The sequence below is a fragment of the Rattus norvegicus genome, chromosome 5 (genome assembly GCF_021556685.1).
Source record: "Rattus norvegicus strain SHRSP/BbbUtx chromosome 5, alternate assembly SHRSP_T2T, whole genome shotgun sequence".
Lineage (NCBI taxonomy): Eukaryota > Metazoa > Chordata > Mammalia > Rodentia > Muridae > Rattus > Rattus norvegicus.
Genome location: NC_141538.1, coordinates 135,447,921 through 135,469,302, shown reverse-complemented (window position 1 = coordinate 135,469,302; position 21,382 = coordinate 135,447,921). Strand labels below are relative to the sequence as shown.

Here is a 21,382-nt window from a genome sequence, read left to right as displayed (position 1 = left end):
ATATTTTAAATATCTTAGGAAACACTACTTGAAAAACTTCTGTAGATCAATACGTTTGGGCAGAAAGTGACCAAAAAGGTGCTTCTTAGCAAATTCTTTGCAGGCATATATACCAGCTCCCCCTACGTCTTGCAGCTAGCGAGTAGTACAGGCCAATTTGTGGGTGTGTTCGAGACTACGATGAGTATGCCGCACTTCCGGCCAGGTCGCCGGATATCCGTCGAGTGACCCTTACAAGTCCTTCTTAAACCTCAAGTGGAGTAGGTACCGTTGTTGCTCTTGGTGTTGAATCCCAAACCGGCTCCGCCATGGGACTAGAGGATGAACGAAAGATGCTCACTGGCTCCGGAGACCCCAAAGAGGTAAGGCTAAGAAGTTGGCAGGCCCAGGACCTAGCGTCTCAAAGCACCTTCCGGGGCTCTCTTAATCCGGTTTTATATACTATGGTTTGCGGGGTCCAGAAAGGTGGTTTCCGCTCCTTCAGAATTCTTATCTTCAGAATTCTTTGACTGACCTTGGACAAATTAATAGCTAGTCTTTCTCGGGACTGACTTCCCCATCCCACGAATGTGAAGGTGTAACGAGTTTATAATGCTGTACTGATAAACTTACGTAAAGAAACAAACAAACTCAGTTTTTTTGAGATTCTAATTTGATAAGTGTTTTGAGGTTCTAATTGGATAAGTATGTGAAGCAAAAGACCAGCGTTAGTCTTTAACCTAGGTTAGGTCAGGAATTCCTATTTATGGAAATTTCGGGGACCCCGGTCTTAGTTATACTAACGCTTTGTGAAAAGTGGTTTCAGGAGTTGGAGTGTAGCTTCACGTAAAATGCTTGCCTAGCATCAAGAAGCACCTGTGTTTGATCCCCAGCACCTCCAACAAAAAGCGGTTCTTTATCTTTTGGGATGGAGATGGTCGAGGACTTGTGTCTTTGGGGACAGTGTAAGAAGAATATGTAGTGTAATTCTGTGGTGAAAGAGGGAGCTCTTTCCCACGTTACCATCAGTGTGATAAATATTGACTGCTTATGTTCTGAGTGCTTTATGTGTTTGCACTTGCAGTTTTCCCATAAGATAAGTATCAGGCACATTTTTTTTGTCATTTTTATTAGATGAGTCAGCAAGCAAGGGAGTTTATTATTTTGTCTGAGGGCACACGACTAGAAAGACAATGCAACTGGGACTCTAACCGAGACGTCCTTGCTTGAGAGCCAGAGCTCTAACCAGCGACTCACTTTGCTTCCATTTCCTGTTTATTTGTCCTCTGTCTACTTCAGGACAAGCCATCCAGGCTTAATGGATTTGGAATTATTTGGAAAATTGTTAATTTTTCTAGTCCCTTAATTTTTTCTAGTCTTCATTTTTCAGAGAGTGCTGAGGCCAGGCTCAGAAAGGTTAACAGGATACCACAGCAAAATATAAGTTTTAAAATTAAGAAAGTTGGGCATGGTGGTCGGTGCCTTTAATCCCAGCACTTTGGAGGCAAAGGCAGGAGGATCTCTATGAGTTCAAAGCCATCCTGGTCTTCATGTCAAGCTCCATGACAGCCAGGACTATAGAGATCCTGTCTCAAAAAGCCAATAAATCAACAATTAATAAAATGAAGAAAATTGAATTAATTTTATTAAAATCCATAATGAATGGAGATTAAATCCTTTTAATCAGGGGTTGGGGATTTGGCTCAGCGGTAGAGTGCTTGCCTAGCAACCGCAAGGCCCTGGGTTCGGTCCCCAGCTCCGAAAAAAAAGAAAAGAAAAAAAAAATCCTTTTAATCAGTGTTACTTTATTTAGTTTTTCTAATTGGCGGAAACAGTCTATAATTAGACCCATATTTGGATTTGTTTAACATGGTATTTTTAACACATTTGCATTGTAGTGATGCTAAATGATACAGTTGTCTTGCTTCTAGACGGTTAATTTCGGTTTCTTTACCCAGTTTTATTTTTTACTTTAAGTGTTTTGCTCACATGCATACCTTTGCACCACTTGCATGCCTGGGCCCTCAGAGACCATAAGAGGGCACTAGATCCTCTGGAACTGGAGTTAATGTTTGTAAGCAACCATGTCGATGCTAGGAAGAGCCTGGGTTCTTTGGGAAAGAGACAAGTGCTCCTAACTGCTGAGCCATCTTTTGAGAACATATATAGGTTTTGGTGTTTGTATGAATCTGTCTGTAGGTCCTTTCACATAGGCTTCTGGGATCAAACTCAGGTTGTCAGACTTCGTAGCAAACAATTTTACCTAATGGTTTTCGTTCTTGGATCCAGTGCCTCAAATATTCTAAGCATGCTCTTTACCACTGAGTTCTGATGCCAGGGGCTCTTTTTAGGGGGATACTCTTTCTTTGTGAATTTTTAAAAATAATTTATTTTTATGCATATGACTGTTTTACCTACATATATGTGGCTGGAATATGGTGTTGGATCCCCTGGGACTGGAATTAGAGATGGTCTTGAGATGACATGTGGGTGTTAAGAGTCAACTCTGGGGATTAGAGAGATGGCTCAGTGGTTAAGAGCACTGACTGCTCTTCCAGAGGTCCTGAGTTCAATTCCCAGTAACCACATGGTGGCTCACAACCATCTATAAATAAAATAAATAAATCTTTAAAAAAAAGAGTCAACTCTGGTGGGGCTTGAATGATGGCTCAGTGGTAAAGAGCACTGGCTGTTCTTCAGTTCCCAGCAAGCACATGGTGGTTCACAACCATCTATAATGTGATCTATGTAGATAAAGCACTCGTATACATAAAATAAATAAATCTTTAAAAAAGAGAGTCAAAACTGGCTCTTTTGCGAGAACAGCAAGTTCTCTTAGCTACTGAGCCATCTCTCCAGCCCTTTAATAAATTCTTGAAAGGCGTTTTAAGAAACTTGATGAAAAGCTAGAATTTATATTCTACGTAACACCTTTACATTTAGGAGACACCTTGCCCACCATGTGAAGAGTAAAGAGCAGAGGTTACAGTTGAACCTCCTGTCCTCCACTTCTCGGGCACTGTCTTGTGTTAGGGTTGGGACCATGATTGTTGAGCCCGTCTTTTTATCCCCTCTGTACCTTTACTTTATCACCTCCCAAATGTGGCAGGCAGGTCACTGTGCCATGCACCAGATTTAGGACCAATAGGTATTTTGTTTTTCCTTAAAGATTTATTTATTTATTGTTTATATGAGTACACTATAGCTGTCTTCAGACACAGCAGAAGAGGGCATCAGATCTCTTTACAGATGGGTGTGAGCCACCATGTGGTTGCTGGGAATTGAACTCAGGACCTCTGGAAGAGCAGTCAGTGCTCTTTACCATGGAGCCATCTCTCCAAACCCGGGTAATTTTTACACTTAGGGAAAGGAAACTAATTAAAAGTTATATACTGGAATCAGAAATAGATAATGTGGGGCCTGGTGTTCCCTTTTGTCATTTTTCTGCAAGTTAAGTTGGCTAAAGAAGGATTTAGGTTTGGCCATATTCCTATTCCAAATTCAAGTTAAGAGTCTAGAAAAAGTGCTGGAGAGGTCAGATCCAGTACTGCTCTTGCCAGAACCTGAGTTGAATTCTCAGTACGTACACCAGGTGGCTCAGAAATGCCGTGACTTTGGTTCCAAGGAATCTGTATTGGCCTCTACAGGCACCTGCACTTTCATAGGTATGCACGCACGCACACACGCACACACACACACACAAACACACACACACACACACACACACACACACACACACACACACACTGTGGTTTTAAAAAAATGAAAATATGGGGTTGGGGATTTAGCTCAGTGGTAGAGCGTAGAGCGCTTGCGCTTGGCCCTGGGTTCGGTCCCCAGCTCCGAAAAAAAAGTGAAAAAAAAAATGAAAATATTTTTAAGTTGGTTTTCCTCTAAACTTGATTTGGAATGTAAGACAAAGTTTAGCTAATTTTTAGTTACTATAGTTTTAAGACAAGGTCTTATATCATCCAGGCTGGACTCAAACTTGGACTCCTGGTCCTGTGCTTGCTTTTTTTTCCCTCCCCCAGAGCTGGGGACCGAACCCAGGGCCTTGCGCTTGCTAGGCAAGCGCTCTACCACTGAGCTAAATCCCCAACCCCGGTCCTGTGCTTTCTAAGTGCTGAGTTTACAGGAGAATACCCCACATCTGGTTAAACTAAGGCAGATTATTTTTGTTTTGTAGATAGATATGATGTCCCATCCCCCTATTGGCCTCCATGCACAATGATACACACATTTGTGCAAATGCTGTACACACACACACACACACACACACACACACACACACACACACACACAGAGCCAAACTATCTTTTGTAAAAACTGGGAAGGAAACTGGATATGGTGACTCATATATATATAATTTCAGTACTTGGGAAGGGGAGGTAGGTGGTCTATTACAAATGTAAAGCCAGTCTGGGATACAGTGAGACCTCATCAAGTACAAATAATCAGGAGAGAACAAGGTTTAGAGCCTTGGTTCCTGTGGGGAGCAATGATGGAGACAAGGTAAACAAGCTTGATCAAATTAGGGATTGGGTAGTTCGAGTAATTTTGGTGAGCTCTGAACTATGGTGCTGATCCCTTGTTGACCTTTGGCTCTGGTTAGGGGTACTACAAAGTGTATGAGTTTTGCCTAAGAAAGTGATTGGGTATGTGGGTTTTAGATTGGTGCGTGAAAGGTATGTTCTCAGGCAAAATGTATATTATCTCTAAAAATTAGCTGGTTCCTGGAAGGCAAGATTTAGCACTGAGATTGAAGCTAGGATTATGAGTAATAATCTGTTCATAATTATGGTATAAGTGTGATTGGGGAAATGCATGTTATAAGATTGCTGCTGACTTAATTTTATTTTCCTTTTATAGGAAGAAGAGGAAGAATTAGTGGTAAGAGTGACCTCCAGTTTGGAACTATTTTACAAGAATTGGAAGGTTGAGCTGTATTGAAACTCCAGGGTATTTTAAGGAATCTGTGACAACTTGGGGAAAATGATGGGATGAGCCTTTAATACCTCCTGTGCAGTGGAGTCTGTGGGAGTGAGAGCCTTGAAAGCTATGTCTTCTCTAGGTCTGCGGCCTCTTTGGTCCTGCCAGGCGTCAGACAGCATCTTGCAGGCCTGGCACTCATCCATCATCTGTGTTTAATAAAGAACTCTACAAGGAAATTTTCTTAGTTCTCCATGTTTGCATTTTTCTGACTTTGCTTGTAGGGGGCTATGCCTGACTCTTACATAAGAGAAATTGAATCCTAAATGCTGGGTTAACAAACAATGCCTCCAGTAGATCTACTTCCTGTTTGACAAGGTTTCCTTTACTCTCTTGTTTCTCAGATAGGACTGAGGCGTTCAGTGTATACTGACAACCTTTGAAGGCAGAAATTTGAAACTTCCTTACTGCTTAAGCATCAAAGAATTAAATAGGTGCCATTTCTGGCTATGGTACAGCCCTGGCTGCTGGCCCGCATGGGAACTCAGAGATAGCACCTTGTTTGTTGATTATACTGCCCAAAGACCAAAGTGTTTATATTTGGAAGATGTCACCTGAAGCTTCCATTTTGTCCCTTTTTCTTTTTTCCCTGTTTCTTTGTCAGGACCCCCTGACAACAGTGAGAGAGCACTGTGAGCAGTTGGAGAAGTGTGTAAAAGCCCGGGAACGACTAGAGTCGTGTGATAGGCGCGTGTCTTCCCGATCACAGACAGAAGAGGATTGTACAGAGGAGCTCTTTGACTTCCTGCATGCACGGGATCACTGTGTAAGTCTGAAGATCAGAACGGCAAAGCAAAACAGTAGCTGTCAGTCTAACAGGCTTTACATTTTATACATCTAACTATTTACTATAGGCCCTAATGTCAGGTTTTGTGACAAGCATTTTATATACATGGGTGTCCCATCCTTACCACATATGCTGGAGGAGGGTATCACTGTCTCCATCATACAAATTGAAACAGACTCTGACAGGGAAAAAGATGACCTCCTAACATCCACTGTTGAATACGCAGGAAGCTGGATTTTATACATTGTTTTCTGTTAGTACTAGAGATAAAGCACAGGCCTTATGCATGCTAAGCTAATGATTTGTCCAGACCCCAGCCCTGGATTGTATATTTTAAAAAAAAACTTAAGAAATTGTTATTTTAAAATTAATTTTTTTTCTTTTTTTTTTTTTTTCGGAGCTGGGGACCGAACCCAGGGCCTTGCGCTCACTAGGCAAGCGCTCTACTGCTGAACTAAATCCCCAATCCCCTTTAAAATTAATTTTATGTGTATGGGTGTTTTGCCTGCATGTATGCCTGTGTACCCTGTATGTGCCGAAAGTCAGAAGATTTCTGTAACTGGATTTGTGGACAGCTCTGACTTGGTATGTGGGTGCTAGAAACGGAACCCAGGTCCTCTGTAAAGGCAGCTGGTGTTCTTAACCACTGAGTGGCTCTCTCTCCAGGCTCAGATGTTATACTCTGAATGATCTAATCTTTCTGCGTGTATGTGCCTTCAATGTCTTGTACCCAGTTGTATAGTTTTTTCTTTTTAAAGTAAGTTTGTGCTTCACTCCTTCCTATAACAGTATTTTATGCGTATTACATACATGAAGAATTTGGTAAGATTGGTTCTGTTAAAACTGGTTAGGGCTGGGCACTGGTGGCAACACCTTTAATCCTAGCACTAGGGAGGTGGAGGCAGGTGAACTCTGAGTTTGAATGAGTTTCAAGACAGCCAGAACTTCATTGGGAAACCCTGTCTGGGGAAAAAAACAAAACAAAACAAAAAAACCATGGGAAACCTTATTAGGTAAGCTAGGTGTAGTGGCTCAGATCTATAATCCTACACTTACCATTTAAAATGCTGAGGCACGAGGACTCCCATGAGTGTGAGGCCAGTCAGTTTAGGCTATAGAACGAGATCCTGCCTCAAAAGAAAAAAGAAAAGGAAAAAAAAAAAAGGACAATTGATTGGTGGCAGCTTGCTGAGAATATATTCTGTGTGTAGATGGAGACCACTTGCTTGGTGGGGCTTGGGTTTGATCACCTGTAGGGGTAGGGTGTCTGAAGGGTAGTTTTACACAGTGGAGAAATTGGGGGAAAGTGGCGATTTCACACTCTGCTGATAGAATAAGAAGTAGCACAGCCGATATGGTAAATAGCTTGGCAGTTCCTCAGAAAGGCAAACGTAGAGCCGGCTTGGCAGCACACGTTTGTAGTCCTAACTACTTAGAGTCCTTGGCAGAGGTCACTGGAGGCCAGTTATTTGACGCCAAGCCTGATCTAAACAGGGAGACCGTTCTGTTTAGGGTAACGAGTGAAGCGGGCTCTAGCATATGGCCACATTTAACCCCGAGCAGCAATTCCATTCCTACATACATATCAAGAGAAATACAGAAGGGTTTAGGTTTCTAGTAGGGTGGCGGCACATCCCTGCCATGGTAATTGCAAAACCAGGTTTGTGTGGGGATGTAGGGGACCTTGCAGGAGATTACATGCAACTTTTTTTTTTTAAGATTTATTTATTAAGTATACAGTGGTCTATCTGCAGTATGCCTGCAGGCCAGAAGAGGGCACCAGATCCCATTACAGATGGCTGTGAGCCACCATATGGCTGCTGGAAATTGAACTCAGGACCTGTGGAAGAGCAGTTGGTACTCTTGACCTCTGAGTCATCTCTCCAGCCCCTACATGCAACTTCTAAAAGAAGTAAAAGATAGGGGCTGGAGAGATGGCTCAGTGGTTAAGAGCACTGACTGCTCTTCCAGAGGTCCTGAGTTCAAATCCCAGCAACCACATGGTGGCTCACAACCATCTGTAATAAAGTCTTAAAAAAATTGTTTTTATAAAAAAAGATATTTAAAAAAAAAAAGAAGTAAAAGATAAAAAAATTCAGAGTTGCGGACAGGGCAGAATCAGGGTTCCTAGGGCCTGTGGGTGGATAGGGTGCTGAAGCATGAGTGTCAAGACAGGAGCTCTACTGTTGCAGGCCATGAAGGACCTGTGAGCTGTGACGTTAAAGCCAAGTGGTGACATTATTCTCTTTTTCTTGTCTAGGTGGCCCACAAACTCTTCAAAAGCTTGAAGTAAACATGCAGAGTCGCTTGCCTCAGCCTCGTCACTGGGAATCGGAACAGCTTGCTGTGCTTTTGAACATTTGTTTCTAACGTAGGAAGTTCTTGAGAACCTCCTTGATTTTGGCAAGTAGCTTCTCTTCTGTGAAGTTAGCAGAGATTCCACCTCAATAAACTCATCCGCAAACTTGCTACTTGTCCTTCCTTTGCTGTAGCCCTACTTTATTATTATATTTTAAATATTAAAAATTTTTTTCTCCATAAAACTGAACCCATAGTATTGTACACGGTAAGCAAGTACCTTACTGCTGGACTACATCTCACCCTTCTATTGCAAAATTGCACTTGTTACAGGTAGGTGACATAAACTCAGTTCCTTTGAGATTCCTCCCCTCCCCCTGCTCCTGTGTGTGTGCGTGTGTATGTGTGTGTGTGTGTGTTTCCAGGAATTGAATCCAGGGTTGAACTTCGTGCAGGGTATGGTTATGCATGTCTGTAATCTCAGAAGTAGGGAGCCTGGATCAGGATGAGTTCAAAGCCAACCTAGGCTACATGAAGAGACCCATCCCTATCCCATCCCCCAGAAAATGTTCATTTTCTTTTTTTTTTTTTTTTCTTTTTTTCGGAGCTGAGGACCAAACCAAGGGCCTTGCGCTTGCTAGGCAAGCGCTCTACCACTGAGCTAAATCCCCAACCCCAAAATGTTCATTTTCAAACATGTAAAGGATAGAATGTAACCAATTCCTGTTACCTAGCAAGTAAATTATCCCTAGTAATAGGATGGGTCTGTATATTTGTGTATATATAAAATTAGTTGCTAAATACCTAGTTTTCTCATCTCAAAAGTATTTTGTCTTTTTTTGTTTGGGGTCTGTTGTTGTTGTTGTTGTTGTTGTTGTTAAAGATTATTTAATTTGGGGCTGGAGAGAGAGCTCTGTGGTTAAGAGTACTGGTTGTTCTTCCAGAGGACTTCTTGAGTTCAATTTCCAGCAACCACATGGCGGCTTACAACTGTCTGTATCTACCACACAGAATATGCTTGGCCCAGGGAGTGGCACTGTTAGGAGGTGTGACCTTGTTGAAGTGTGTCACTGTTGGGGTGGCCTTTGAGACTCTTTAAGCTGCCTGGAAGTCAGTCTCTTCTGGCTGCCTTGGATCATGATGTAGAACTCTCAGCTCCTCCTGCACCATGTCTGCCTAGACACTGCTATGCTTCCTGCCTTGATGATAATGAACTGAACCTGTAAGCCAGCTCCAATTAAATGTTTGCCATTATAAGAGTTGGACATGGGGTTGGGGATTTAGCTCAGTGGTAGAGCGCTTGCCTAGCGAGCGCAAGGCCCTGGGTTCGGTCCCCAGCTCCGGAAAAAAAAAAAAAAGAGTTGGACATGGTGTCTCTTCACAGAGATGGAAACCCTAAGACTGTAACCATAACTCTAGTTCCAGGAGATCTGACACTTTGACATAGACGTACATACAAAGCACCAGTGCACATAAAATAAAAAACAAAGATTATTTGTGGGGCTGGAGAAATGACTCGCCGGTTCTTACACTGACTGCTCTTCCAGAGGTCCTGAGTTCAATTCCCAGCACAACCATCTGTAATGGGATCCGATGCCCTCTTCTGGTGTGTCTGAAGACAGTGACAGTGTATTCACATACATGAATAAATCTTTAAAGAAATTATATGTATGATTTGAGAAAGGGTCTCATGTAGTTCTGGCTGGCCTGGAACTTGCTTTGCAGACTAGACTGGGCTAGCTTCAAATTCACAAGAGATATGCTTGTCAATGCCTCCTGAGTGCTAGGATCAAAGGCATGCTCCTGCTTACTTATTTTGTTTTGTTTTGTTTTTGTCAGGCAGATCTCATTTTACAGCTTTGATTGTCCTGGAACTCACTCTGTAGACCAGGCTGGCCTCAAACTCACAAAGGCTGCCTCTGCCTCCCAAGTGCTGGGATTGAATGTATACAGCACTGCGCTAAAAAATTTTATTTCATAACTATGAGTGTTTTGTTTGCATGTATGTAAATGCACCACGTGTGTGCCTGGTACCCTCAAAAGCCTGAAGACACTTGACATGGATATCTAGCTACTACATGCATGAGCACAGAAGTGCTCACACAAGCATAAAAACAAAACTTTTTAGAAAGGAAGTCAGCTGGATAGTGTTGTGGATGAAAATACTTGCTTCCATACCTGTTGACCAGTACACGTGCTGTGACATATGCATGTAACTCCACCCTACCTCTGACACTGCCACGCCCATAAACAACACACAAATATTTTTTAAAACAAGTGAGATTGGACATGGTGGCATAATCCTGCAATCCCAGCTTCTAAACAGTGATCCTCCTGCCTTGACTCCTTAACTAGGATTATCTCAGCTATTTGGGGAACTAAGGGATGAGGATCATTTGAACCGAGGAGTTTACTAGCATCTGGACAACATAAACCTCTCTAGAAGAATGTTTAAAAAGTGAAGGAGTGGGGAGGGCGGCAATGGGGGGAGGGTGGGGAGGGGAACACTCATAAGGGGGGGGGAGGGGGATGTTTGCCCGGAAACCGGGAAAGGGAATAACACTCGAAATATATATAAGAAATACTCAAGTTAATAAAAAAAAAAAAAAAGTGAAGGAGCCAGGCCATGGTGGCACATACCTTTAATCCTAGCATTTAGAAGGCAGAGGCAGGTGAAACCTCAAATTTGAGGCCAGAATGGTCTACAGAGCTAGTTACAGGATAGCCACGAGGGCTACACAGAAAAACCCTGTTTCAAAAAACAAATAAAACCATCAACAAAAATTAAAAATGAATGAGTGAATAAATAAGAAAATAAAGAAAAGAAAAATAAAAACCTAGATAGAAAGTGAATGAAAATTAGTGCCTTGTACCTGAACTAGTAGACTACTAATCAAGTACAAGTAGTGAAACTGAGGAGAGCACCACAGATGAACATTGTGGTAAAGACTTTTGCTATGGTGCATGTCTTTAATCCCAGCACTTGGGAGGCAGATGCAGTGAGCTTGAGGGACCTGAGCCACCTAGCAAGCTCCAGGCCATCCAGGACTACATAACATAGTAAGACACTGTCACAAAGGAAACTTTTAAAAAACTTAAAAGGTCTTATTAAAATTTCAAATGTACAGTAAAGCTGGAACCTTACAGTGCACCTCCCACATAACTTTAATTTTTTTAAAACCTACTCTTGACGGTTTTTAAAACGGCTTTAGCCTCTCTTAGCCCATCACCTACCAGAGGTAGTGGGAAAGAAAGGATACAGGGGAAGTGAACCTGTTTAGAAATGCTCTTTGGAGCAACTCTTATCTGTGTTGTCAGGAAGTCTGTACTTTATAGAAGTCAGTAGCGGCAGCTTGATTTGCTTGTAAACATTTCATAGATATATCAGTAGTCTAGTTTGGTAGAGTCTGGATAGCAGACACGAATTAGCAGACATATTATCTAGTAGAGACTGCCAGGCCGCAGCCTCGGCCTGAGTCGGCAGGAACGCCAGGAGACGTCCCAGGTGTACCTCTCTCAGCAAAGCAAAGATCAGCAAAGACGCCAGACTAGCTCTATGAGCAAGCCAAGCTCAGCCTCCGTCACCATCTGTAGGGTCCTTTTTATACTCTTCCTCTACAGGCATTGTGTCTGTTTCAGCTGACATCACTTGGTCAATCAGCCCAAGTCCGAGGAAGTGGCAAAACACTGCAGCGTGCCACCAGAAGTTTTCTGGTACATTTTTCTCTATGAGTCCCGACAAATACAGCTCAGCTACTCAAAGTAAGGCGGACCAATACATGCTTATGGTTAGCAAAGAATCCTTCATCAAGTGTCCTTTCACATGCTTGCTTTAGCAGCATATCCTTTCTCCTGTGTCTGTTTCAGTGAGTAGCAAAACATGCGTCTGCCTTGGCCTTTCACCTGTGTCCACTTTAGGAACATACTCCACGTGTTTGCCCCAGCAAAACACCATCCAACATAACTGACTTTCTAAAGAACCCTTAACACTTCACTCCCCCTATACCATCACCCAGATTTTAGTATGATTAAATTATTATATTTGTGTTATTCAAAGAAGGAAACCACCCGGAATTTTGCTTAGAGGATACTTGAATCTTGCTAAATTCAAAACTACAAATGAAGAAGACAAAGCTCCCTGAAGCTAGGCAAAAAAACTACTGGGTAGCTGTAAACTGAGCAGTTCCTACACTTAACAAGGACTGGGCACATTTCAGTTGTAACCAAGTCTTGTGAAACTCTTGTTGAACTTTATGCTGTGGTTAAAACGTTCCCAGAACACAAACAAGAAACATGTCCATGTAAAAGATTCTATAAGGCTAGACGGATTAGGATTAAAGAGTTGTGGGAGGATTGGGGATTTAGCTCAGTGGTAGAGCGCTTGCCTAGCAAGCACAAGGCCCTGGGTTCGGTCCTCAGCTCCGGAAGGAAAAAAAAAAAAAAGAGTTGTGGGTTGGAGAGATGGCTCAGTGGTTAAGAGCACTGGCTGCTCTTCCAGAGGTCCTGAGTTCAAATCCCAGCAACCACATGGTGGCTCACAGCCATCTGTAATAGGGTCCGACACCATCTTCTGGTGTGTCTGAAGACAGCTACAGTGTACTCATATAAATAGAATAAATAAACCTTTAAAAAAAGGATTAAAAAGTTGTAATGTTGCCCATCTAGAGACTGATGACCTTGGGCCATTTTCAGTTCCCTTAAGTCATTCACTGCCGACTTCTATACCTGACCTTACATTCCTGTGACTATATATAAAGCCTTTTGGGAGGTCTTCACAGAGCATCAGCTCCCACCAATCTAAGAGCTGAGAATATTATCACATAGCATCTGGAACCCATTGATTTCTCTGCTTTGCTGTATCCTGTCTACCTGGTGCTTCTCACCAATTCCTTTAAGGAATCAACACTGATCCAAGAAGCCAAATATGGTGGCTCACGCCTGTAATCCCAGCACTCGGAAGGCGCAGGAGGATCAGAAGTTCAGGTCTTGCTGAGTTACATAGTACATTTGAGACCAGCCTCAACTACATGAGATCCTGCCTTATAAAACCAAAAGTAGGGCCTGTGAGATGGCTCAGTGTGTAGAGGCTGTCATGCCTGGTGCCCAAGTTCACTCCCAGAACCCACTGGAGACTACATGCACCCATATTCACCTAAATAATTACTTGAATTTTAAAAAGCAAAACCAAACCAATAAGGTTGACATGAGAACCAGAGCATTCAAACAGCCCCCCTTTCCTTAAAATTCATTATCTGTCTGTCTGTCTATCTAAGACAGGATCTCATTATATCCTGGAACTTTTGTAGACCAGGCTGGCCTCACTCAGATATCCACCTGTCTCTGCCGTCTCCGAAGTGCTAGAATTAAAGGCATAGACCATGCAAAACACAATTTTTAAAATTTTCAGTTGTTTTGTACTTTATGTGCTATGTGCACATTATTGCAAGATGCCTGCAGAAGTGTGTCCATACACTCACTACAAACATGAGGCATTGATTGGAGTCTGTCTGGGGCAGGAGTGACAAAAGGCTTTTGATCTGCCTGAAGTGGGTGCTGGGGTGTGATCAAGTCTTCTTTGAAGAATAGTTCATATTCTTAATTGCTGAGGCATATCTCCAGGCTACTTATAATATTTCTCGGTCCCAGTATTATTGGTATTTTGGGTCTGATAATTCTTTCTTGTTGGGAAGGGCTGTCTTGTTACCCATGTGCTTAGCAATATCCCTCTATGAGATAATAGAAACATAAAAAGTTGTATCAATCCAGACTTTCTTCAGATGTCACCAAATGTCCCCTGCTGGATAGACAAAGTCACCCCTAAGAACCAGTACTTGTATGATGTGGTGGTTCATGCCTTTAAATCTCATCACTTGGAAGACAGAGGCAGGTGGATCTCTGGGTTCAAGCCTGGTCTACAAAGTCTAGGATGGCCAGGGCTACACAGAGAAACCCTAACTCAGACCAAAACAAAACAAAACAAGAACAAAAACAATGTAGGGTGTAGTGGTGCATTTTGTAATCTGACTTCTAAGTAGGCTAAAAAGCAAGAGGATCAGGGGTTTGAGACCAAGGTCAGCTCAGCTAAAACACACACACACACACACAGACACACAGACACACACACATACATACGCACGCACATGAACACACACAAAGGAATAAAATACCGATTCAAGGGGAGAGGGATGGGATAGGGGGCTTATGTTCAGGAAACCGGGAAAGGGAATAACATTTGAAATGTAAATAAAAAATATCCAATAAAAAAAAAAATACCAATTCAAGGGGCTGGAGAGATGGCTCAGTGGTTAAGAGCCCCAACTTCTCTTCCAGAGATCCTGAGTTCAATTCCCAGCAACCACATGGTGGCTCACAACCATCTGTAATGGGATCTGATGCCCTCTTCTGGTGTGTCTGAAGACAGTGACAGTGTACTTAAATATAATAAATAAATCTTTAAAAAAAAACAGGGGTTGGGGATTTAGCTCAGTGGTAGAGCGCTTGCCTAGGAAGCACAAGGCCCTGGGTTCGGTCCCCAGCTCCGAAAAAAAAGAACCAAAAAAAAAAAAAAAAACCAAAACAAAAACAAATGAATGGCCTTTAATCTGTTCATCAGCCTGACACTAGCCCTTCATTCACGCTCTTGCAAGTAGTCTAACTAAACCACTGGCTCACCACGCCAGACTCGTGTGGAATTATTTTGGCCTTTGGTGTCCTATCTGGAGTGAACAGATTCTTCTTCACACCTCCGTAGGAAAAGCCTCACGACACATGTCCCATCAATTTGTTCTGATCTACTGAATGTGAAACACTTGGAAGATCTGCATTGTCCAGTACTTAATAACCTACTGTGTCGGCAAGAGATCTGCTCCGAGTATATGCGGATGCACTTTTAGTGTGACGGTACAGAAATGTCATGATATAACTCAGAATCTTCTAACCCCGTCACTGACCTTTAAGGAAACATATTTATCAAGTTTGGATGTGCTGTCAAAGAAGGAAAGTTAGGTATTAATGCCTCAGCAGACTCCAGAAGCAAACGTGGCACTCTGTCCTCTATTAAACAGAAAGGTAACAGAAAAATGTGTTTAATTTTTTAAGTATGTGTATGGGGCGTGTGAGTGTAGTATCCAGAGAGGCCGGAGGAGCTGTGTCTCCTCCTCTGGGGCTAGAATTACAGGTGGTTGTAAGCTGCCTGTGTGGGTGTTGGGGATGAAGATCAGTTCCTCTGGAGGAATAAGAGGCATCACTAAGCAAAAAGCCATTTCTCCACCTCCGTTAGCAATAGACTTGTAAAACACGGCCAAAAAAAAAAAAAAAAAAAAAAAAAAAAAGCCAAAAACCAAAAACCAAAAACCAAAACCCACTACTCCTATTTCTTTTGGAAAATTTGGCGATTTTTCATAAAACTACTTAATGTGTTATGGACTAATTTTATTTTATGTATGTGTACCTGTGAATACAGGTGTGCATGAAGCTAACGGTTCATACTAGGTGTCTGTCTCAATCACTCTCTCATTTTTTCCAGATAAAAATCTCAGTGAACCTAAGAGCATGCTGATTGGCTAGACTGGCTGGCCAGCAAGTCCCAAGGACTTCCTCCACAGCCCTGAGATTGCAGGCACCATACTTTCTCTGAGGTGCTGGAATCGGAACCCAGGTCTCGTAATTGCATGGTAAGCCCTTTACTGAGCCATCTCCTCAGTCCTAAGTGAGAGTGGGTCTCAGTGAAATAAAATGAAAAATAGAACAGTTGGGCAGTGGTGGGTCACACCCTTACCCCAGCCCCCGGGAGGTGAATCTCTGAGTTTGAGGTCAGCCTGGTCTACAGAGTGAGTTCTGGGATGGCCAGAGCTACCCAGAGAAACCTTGACTTGTCAAAACCAAATGAATGAGTAAATATGACACAGTTTTATTAATCTCTAGTCGATCACACTTTAGTAGACAGACAAGCTTTTGGAGGGTTCTCAGTCATTCAAAGGCTGAGGGAAGGGGATTGGAGATAGCTCAGCAGTAGAGTATGCGGTCTTAGATTATATCCCCAGCAGTGTAAAAATGTAACAAAAAGACCCAGAAACCACAAGAATGCAGTTCAGGGATGGGGATGGTCTATGCCTTTAATTCTAGCACTTCGGAGAATGCAGTTCAACGCTCTTTTGCTTTCCCATATAATTTTTTAAGACTTTATTCATTTATTTTTCTTGAATAAAAACCCTTATGTGGTAGCCACAGCTGGAGCCTGGGTCCTCTGAACAGAGACTCTGGTGTGGGTTTTCACAAGGTGGTCAGTGAATTCCTGATAAGGGGACTTGGTGAACACAGTCTCTTTCCAGAGGTCAGGGGTCAAGTAGCTATAGTTCTTGGAGATAGCATCAAAGGTGACCTTGGCAAAGTTGCCCAGGGTGGCAGGGCAGCCCCTGGCTGAAATGTAGCAATCATTTATACCAGTCATCATCAGTAGCTTCTTGGGCACAGGAGCAGAGACAATGCCAGTGTCTCTGGGGGGTGGGGGGGAACAGAGCCACAGCGGCCTGTCACCTTGCATGGCACAGTGTGGGTGGGGCTTGCCAATTTTGTTCCCCCAGTAGCCTCTCTGCATTGTGACGATTGAAAGCTTGACCAGGATGATGGCCCCTAGGATAGCAGTGGCTACCTCCTTGGAGCACTTTAACACCAAGACCAACGTGGCTATTGTAGTCCCCAACAGTGACAAAAGCCTTGAACCTGGTCCGCTGGCCAGCCAGAGTCTGCTTCTACACTAGCGTGATTTTCAGAACCTCATCCTTTAGAGATGCAACCAGGAAAAGTCAATAATCTCAGACTCCTTAATGGGCAGGGAGAACAGGTAAACCTCCAAGGACTTGATCTTCAGGCACTTAACCAGGCAGCTCAGCTTGGTGACAGGGAACCACTCCTTGTCATCAGCTTTACCTCCACGAGCCCCGCGGCCTTCACCACGGCCAAGGCCTCGGCCACGACCGCAGCCCCTAAGGCCGCTGCAAGGCCTCGGCCACGACCGCAGCCCCTAAGGCCGCTGCTGAATCCTTCGCGGAAGCCTCCGCGGCCTCCTAATCCTGGGCCCCCAGGTCCTCCGGGCCCTCCCGCTGCACCCTCTCGCTGCACCGGCATCATCTGCTTTTTGGTGTTTTCCCGAAGTAGGTCCCATATAATTTAAAAGATTTTTAAAATATATGGAGTTGGGGATTTAGCTCAGTGGTAGAGCGCTTGCCTAGCAAGCACAAGGCCCTGGGTTCGGTCCCCAGCTCAAAAAAAAAAAAAATTATATATATATATATATGTGGCACGTCGGGAGGGGACACATGCCATGACCCTCCTCTGTGGACGTCAGAGGACAACTTTGGGAATTGGTTTTCTCCTTCTATGATGTGGGTCCTGGAGATTACACTCAGACTGTCAGGTGTAAGAACACACTGAGCCAGTTTTCAAGGCCCGCATCCTTCCTCTTGGAGCATTCGGGAAGGCTAAAACAGGACAACTGCTGAGTTGGAACCAAAGTGTCTACACACTGGACTTTAAGCCAGCTGGGGGTTACATAGCCAAACCCTTTTGTAGAATAATTACATAACTCTCAACATTCTCTTGAGGTAAGATGTCATATCTGGAAAAATTGTCCAAAGCTTATAAATAAGCAGAGGAAGATTGCTAAGACTTTGTTTACTGTATTGCCAGGGTACACCTCTGGTTTATTTTATTATTATTATTATTATTTTTTTTTTTTTTTTTGGTTTTTTTCGGAGCTGGGGACCGAACCCAGGGCCTTGCACTTCCTAGGCAAGCGCTCTACCACTGAGCTAAATCCCCAACCCCCACCTCTGGTTTATTTTATATTGACGAGGCTATCTTACGTACTTTTGTTCTTTCAAAAGATTCATGGGTGTGAATGTTTTGCTTGCATGTATGTATGTATGTTTATAAGCCGTGCAAGTGCCTGATAACTGCAGATGTCAGAAGGCCTCACATCTAGAACTGGAATTAAAGATGGTCGTGAGACTGAAGACTGAGCCTGAGCCCTCTGCAAGGGCAACAAGTGCTCTTAGCCATGGAGTCATCTCCCCAGCCCATATTTGATGTCTTTGCAGGAACTGAACTTATACAGAGCTGATGGCACTGTAATTATTCTTACCCATGGAAATGTTAATGAATTCTGCCCAGGAAAGATGGATTTATGCCAGGTCTGGCATGGCCTCGGTAGAGACAGAATGATGGTTCCTGCCCCTAGGTCCATCCAGGCCAGCAGGTGAGGCCTCCACAAGTGTTGATGGTTGCTATGGACGCAAGGCTCGTTTGCATAATACTGTGTGTACTTTACATTCTTCTCTCAAGGAATGTCCTCTCTGTTAACTGGAGGCAGTGGGTGTCCTGGAGGTGAAGGTGTGTCTAACACCTCAGCAAAATGATAAATGCTGGGACCAGCAGGACAGCCCTTAAGGCTGTGGGAAAAACTCTAAAAACATGGGTTCAAAAATAAATAATTTCTGGGGTTGGGGATTTAGCTCAGCGGTAGAGCGCTTGCCTAGCGAGCGCAAGGCCCTGGGTTCGGTCCCCAGCCCCGGAAAAAAAAAAAAAAAAAAAGAAATGTTTAAAAATAAATAATTTCGGGCTGGGGATTTAGCTCAGTGGTAGAGTGCTTACCTAGGAAGCGCAAGGCCCTGGGTTCGGTCCCCAGCTCCGAAAAAAAGAAACAAAAAAAAAAATAAATAAATAAATAATTTCTCAAAAAATAAGGATGCAATATGAATTATTTGAGGGGGCTTCACAAATCTAAAGGAACAAAGGCATTAATGAGTCAGTTTGTCAGAAAGATACAAAGGCAGGCAGATTCCTGGGACACAACAAATCCTGGCCAAGGCTTGGTAGAAATGGTAATTTCAAAAGTCAGGTCCCACCCCACTATTTTATCATCTGTGCTTAACAGAGGCTGGCAAATCTCTTCTGCAATGTTTAAAAAAAAAAAAGGGCTTGGGGCTGAAGTGACTGCTCAGCTGTTAAGAACTCCTGCTCTTCCAGAGGTCCTGAGTTCAAATCCCAGCAGTCGCATGGTGGCTCACAACCATTTGGAATGGGATCTGATGCCCTCTTCTGGTGTGTCTGAAGACAGTGACAGTGTGTTCATACACATAAAAAAAATGTGCTTGTTTCTTAAGAAAAGATATCTAATTTCTCCTATTTTGTGGATAATTACTTAACCAGCAACCGGCAACCCATCCTGCCTCTTGGGGCCCTAACATTTCTATACCCTCTGAAAAGTCCCCAAAATTCCAAATATCACACAATCACAGAAATTATCTGCTACTGGCAAAATCACACCCCTGCTAGAGCTCAAAGCAAATCATAGCTTCTGTGGACAATCTGAAACAGCCCCTCCATATCCCACACTGGGGATTAAAATAAGAATATATTCCCATATTCCTGTGTTTTTCAAAGAAACCAAATTTCTCACTATGTTCCTCTGATTACATTAACAACAACGACAACAACAAAAGAGACAGTATTTTACTATACATCCCTAGCTGGCCTTGAACTCTGTGCAGAACAGGTTGGTCTAACTAAGAGATCCACCTGACTCAGACTCCGAGAGTGCAGGGATTAAAGATGTGAGCCATTGGCTGCAAAGGGGATAGGAACTCCACAGGAAGACCAACACAGTAAACTAACCTAGACCCTTGGGGCTCTCAGAGACTGAACCACCAAGCAAAGAACATTCACGGGCTGGACCTAGGCCTCCCCACACATATGTAGAAAATGTGACCCCCCCCTAATCAGCAGAAAGTAGTCTAATGATAACATGGCCCCCCTTTCCTTTCTATCCTTTTTCCCAAACAGTTGGAGCAGAGACTGTCTCAAAAGCTTGTCTGTGGGATATGTTCATCCAGCTGGGCTGCCTTGTCTGCCCTCAGTGGGAGAGGCCACACCTAGTCACTGCAGAGACTTGACGTGCCGGGGTGTGGTGGGGTGGGGGGATGGGGGGATTGTGGGAGGGAGAGATCGGTAAGGGGCAGCAATTGAGATGAAAGTGAGTAAATAAAACAAAAGGACATGAGTGATCATGGCCTCATTTGCTCACTAAAATTTTGAAACTCAAATTCTCACTTATTTTCTTTTTTTTTTTTTTTTTTTTTTTGGAGCTGGGGACCGAACCCAGGACCTTGCGCTTGCTAGGCAAGCGCTCTACCACTGAGCTAAATCCCCAACCCCTATTTTCATTATTTAAGATAATGATATGTGTGCGGCTTGGATGATGAACACAATTTTTGGCAAGTGCTCATTTTATGAGTTACATTTTGGGCACACAACCTTTAATCCCTGTGCTTGGGAGATGGAGGCAGGCAGGTATAATTTCCAGGCTAGCTCGGTCTATATAGAGAGTTAGAGGTCAGACTCGGCTATGCAGTGAGATCCCGTCTCAAAAAAAAAGAAAGAAAGAAAGAAAAAGAAAAAAAGTGTGTGGTATATGTCTGTGTATGTTCACGCATATGTGCATATGGAAAGTCAGTACATGTCTTCAGATGGTCTCATGGAATCTGGAACTCACCAATTCCAAAGAGTTGGCTGGCCTAACAAGTTCCAGAGATCTGCTTGACATTTTAACATTTTAAAAATTATGAGTTGGGGTTGGGGATTTAGCTCAGCGGTAGAGCACTTGCCTAGCGAGCGCAAGGCCCTGGGTTCGGTCCCCAGCTCCGAAAAAAAGAAAAAAAAATTATGAGTTGACTGACTATAATATATTCTGGGAGACAATACATTATAAGAATAAAAGTAAGGCTACAGAAAAGCTGTTAAAACTTGAGATATGGGGTTGGGGATTTAGCTCAGTGGTAGAGTGCTTGCCTAGCAAGCGCAAGGCCCTGGGTTCGGTCCCCAGCTCCGAAAAAAAGAAAAAAAAAAACTTGAGATATAACACATATTAATTTGTCTTTGGTTTTTCTGAGATTAAGTCTCCTGTGGCCCAGGTTTGCCTCCAACTCTCTTTTACTTCATTTGCCAACAGCTAGGATTACAGGTGTCCTCCACCAGCCACACCCAGCGGTATTTTATAAAAAAACAAAACAAAACCTTGGGATGGAGCTGTTGGGGATTGAACCCAGAGTTTCACATATGTCCTATGCTACTTTAGGTAAGGCCGATGCGTTCTACAATTCTATCAATTACTGAAGTCCTCTCTGTTCTCACTGCCAGTACACTAATCCAAACCATCATCTCTCTCATCTTCCTTTTCTTATTCTTACCTACCTAGACCATCTTTCTTTGTGTCTTGTCTGTCTCTCGCTGTCTCACTAGTAACGCTTGCTGTCCTGTAGCTAGGAAAACTAG

General features: G+C 43.2%; 1 protein-coding gene and 1 pseudogene across 1 annotated transcript; one reads left to right on the top strand and one right to left on the bottom strand.

The window, feature by feature from the left end:
• Positions 1-277: 277 nt before the first annotated feature.
• Uqcrh (ubiquinol-cytochrome c reductase hinge protein) lies at positions 278-8,298 on the top strand. The gene is made up of 4 exons (NM_001009480.1): positions 278-362; positions 4,849-4,869; positions 5,573-5,734; positions 8,016-8,298. Exons 1-4 carry the CDS (start codon positions 309-311, stop codon positions 8,046-8,048), a joined length of 270 nt encoding a protein of 89 aa, NP_001009480.1. The 5' UTR covers positions 278-308; the 3' UTR covers positions 8,049-8,298.
• A 7,867-nt stretch (positions 8,299-16,165) lies between these two features.
• Positions 16,166-17,179, bottom strand: LOC148005991 (small ribosomal subunit protein uS5 pseudogene; annotated as a pseudogene).
• Positions 17,180-21,382: the final 4,203 nt, after the last annotated feature.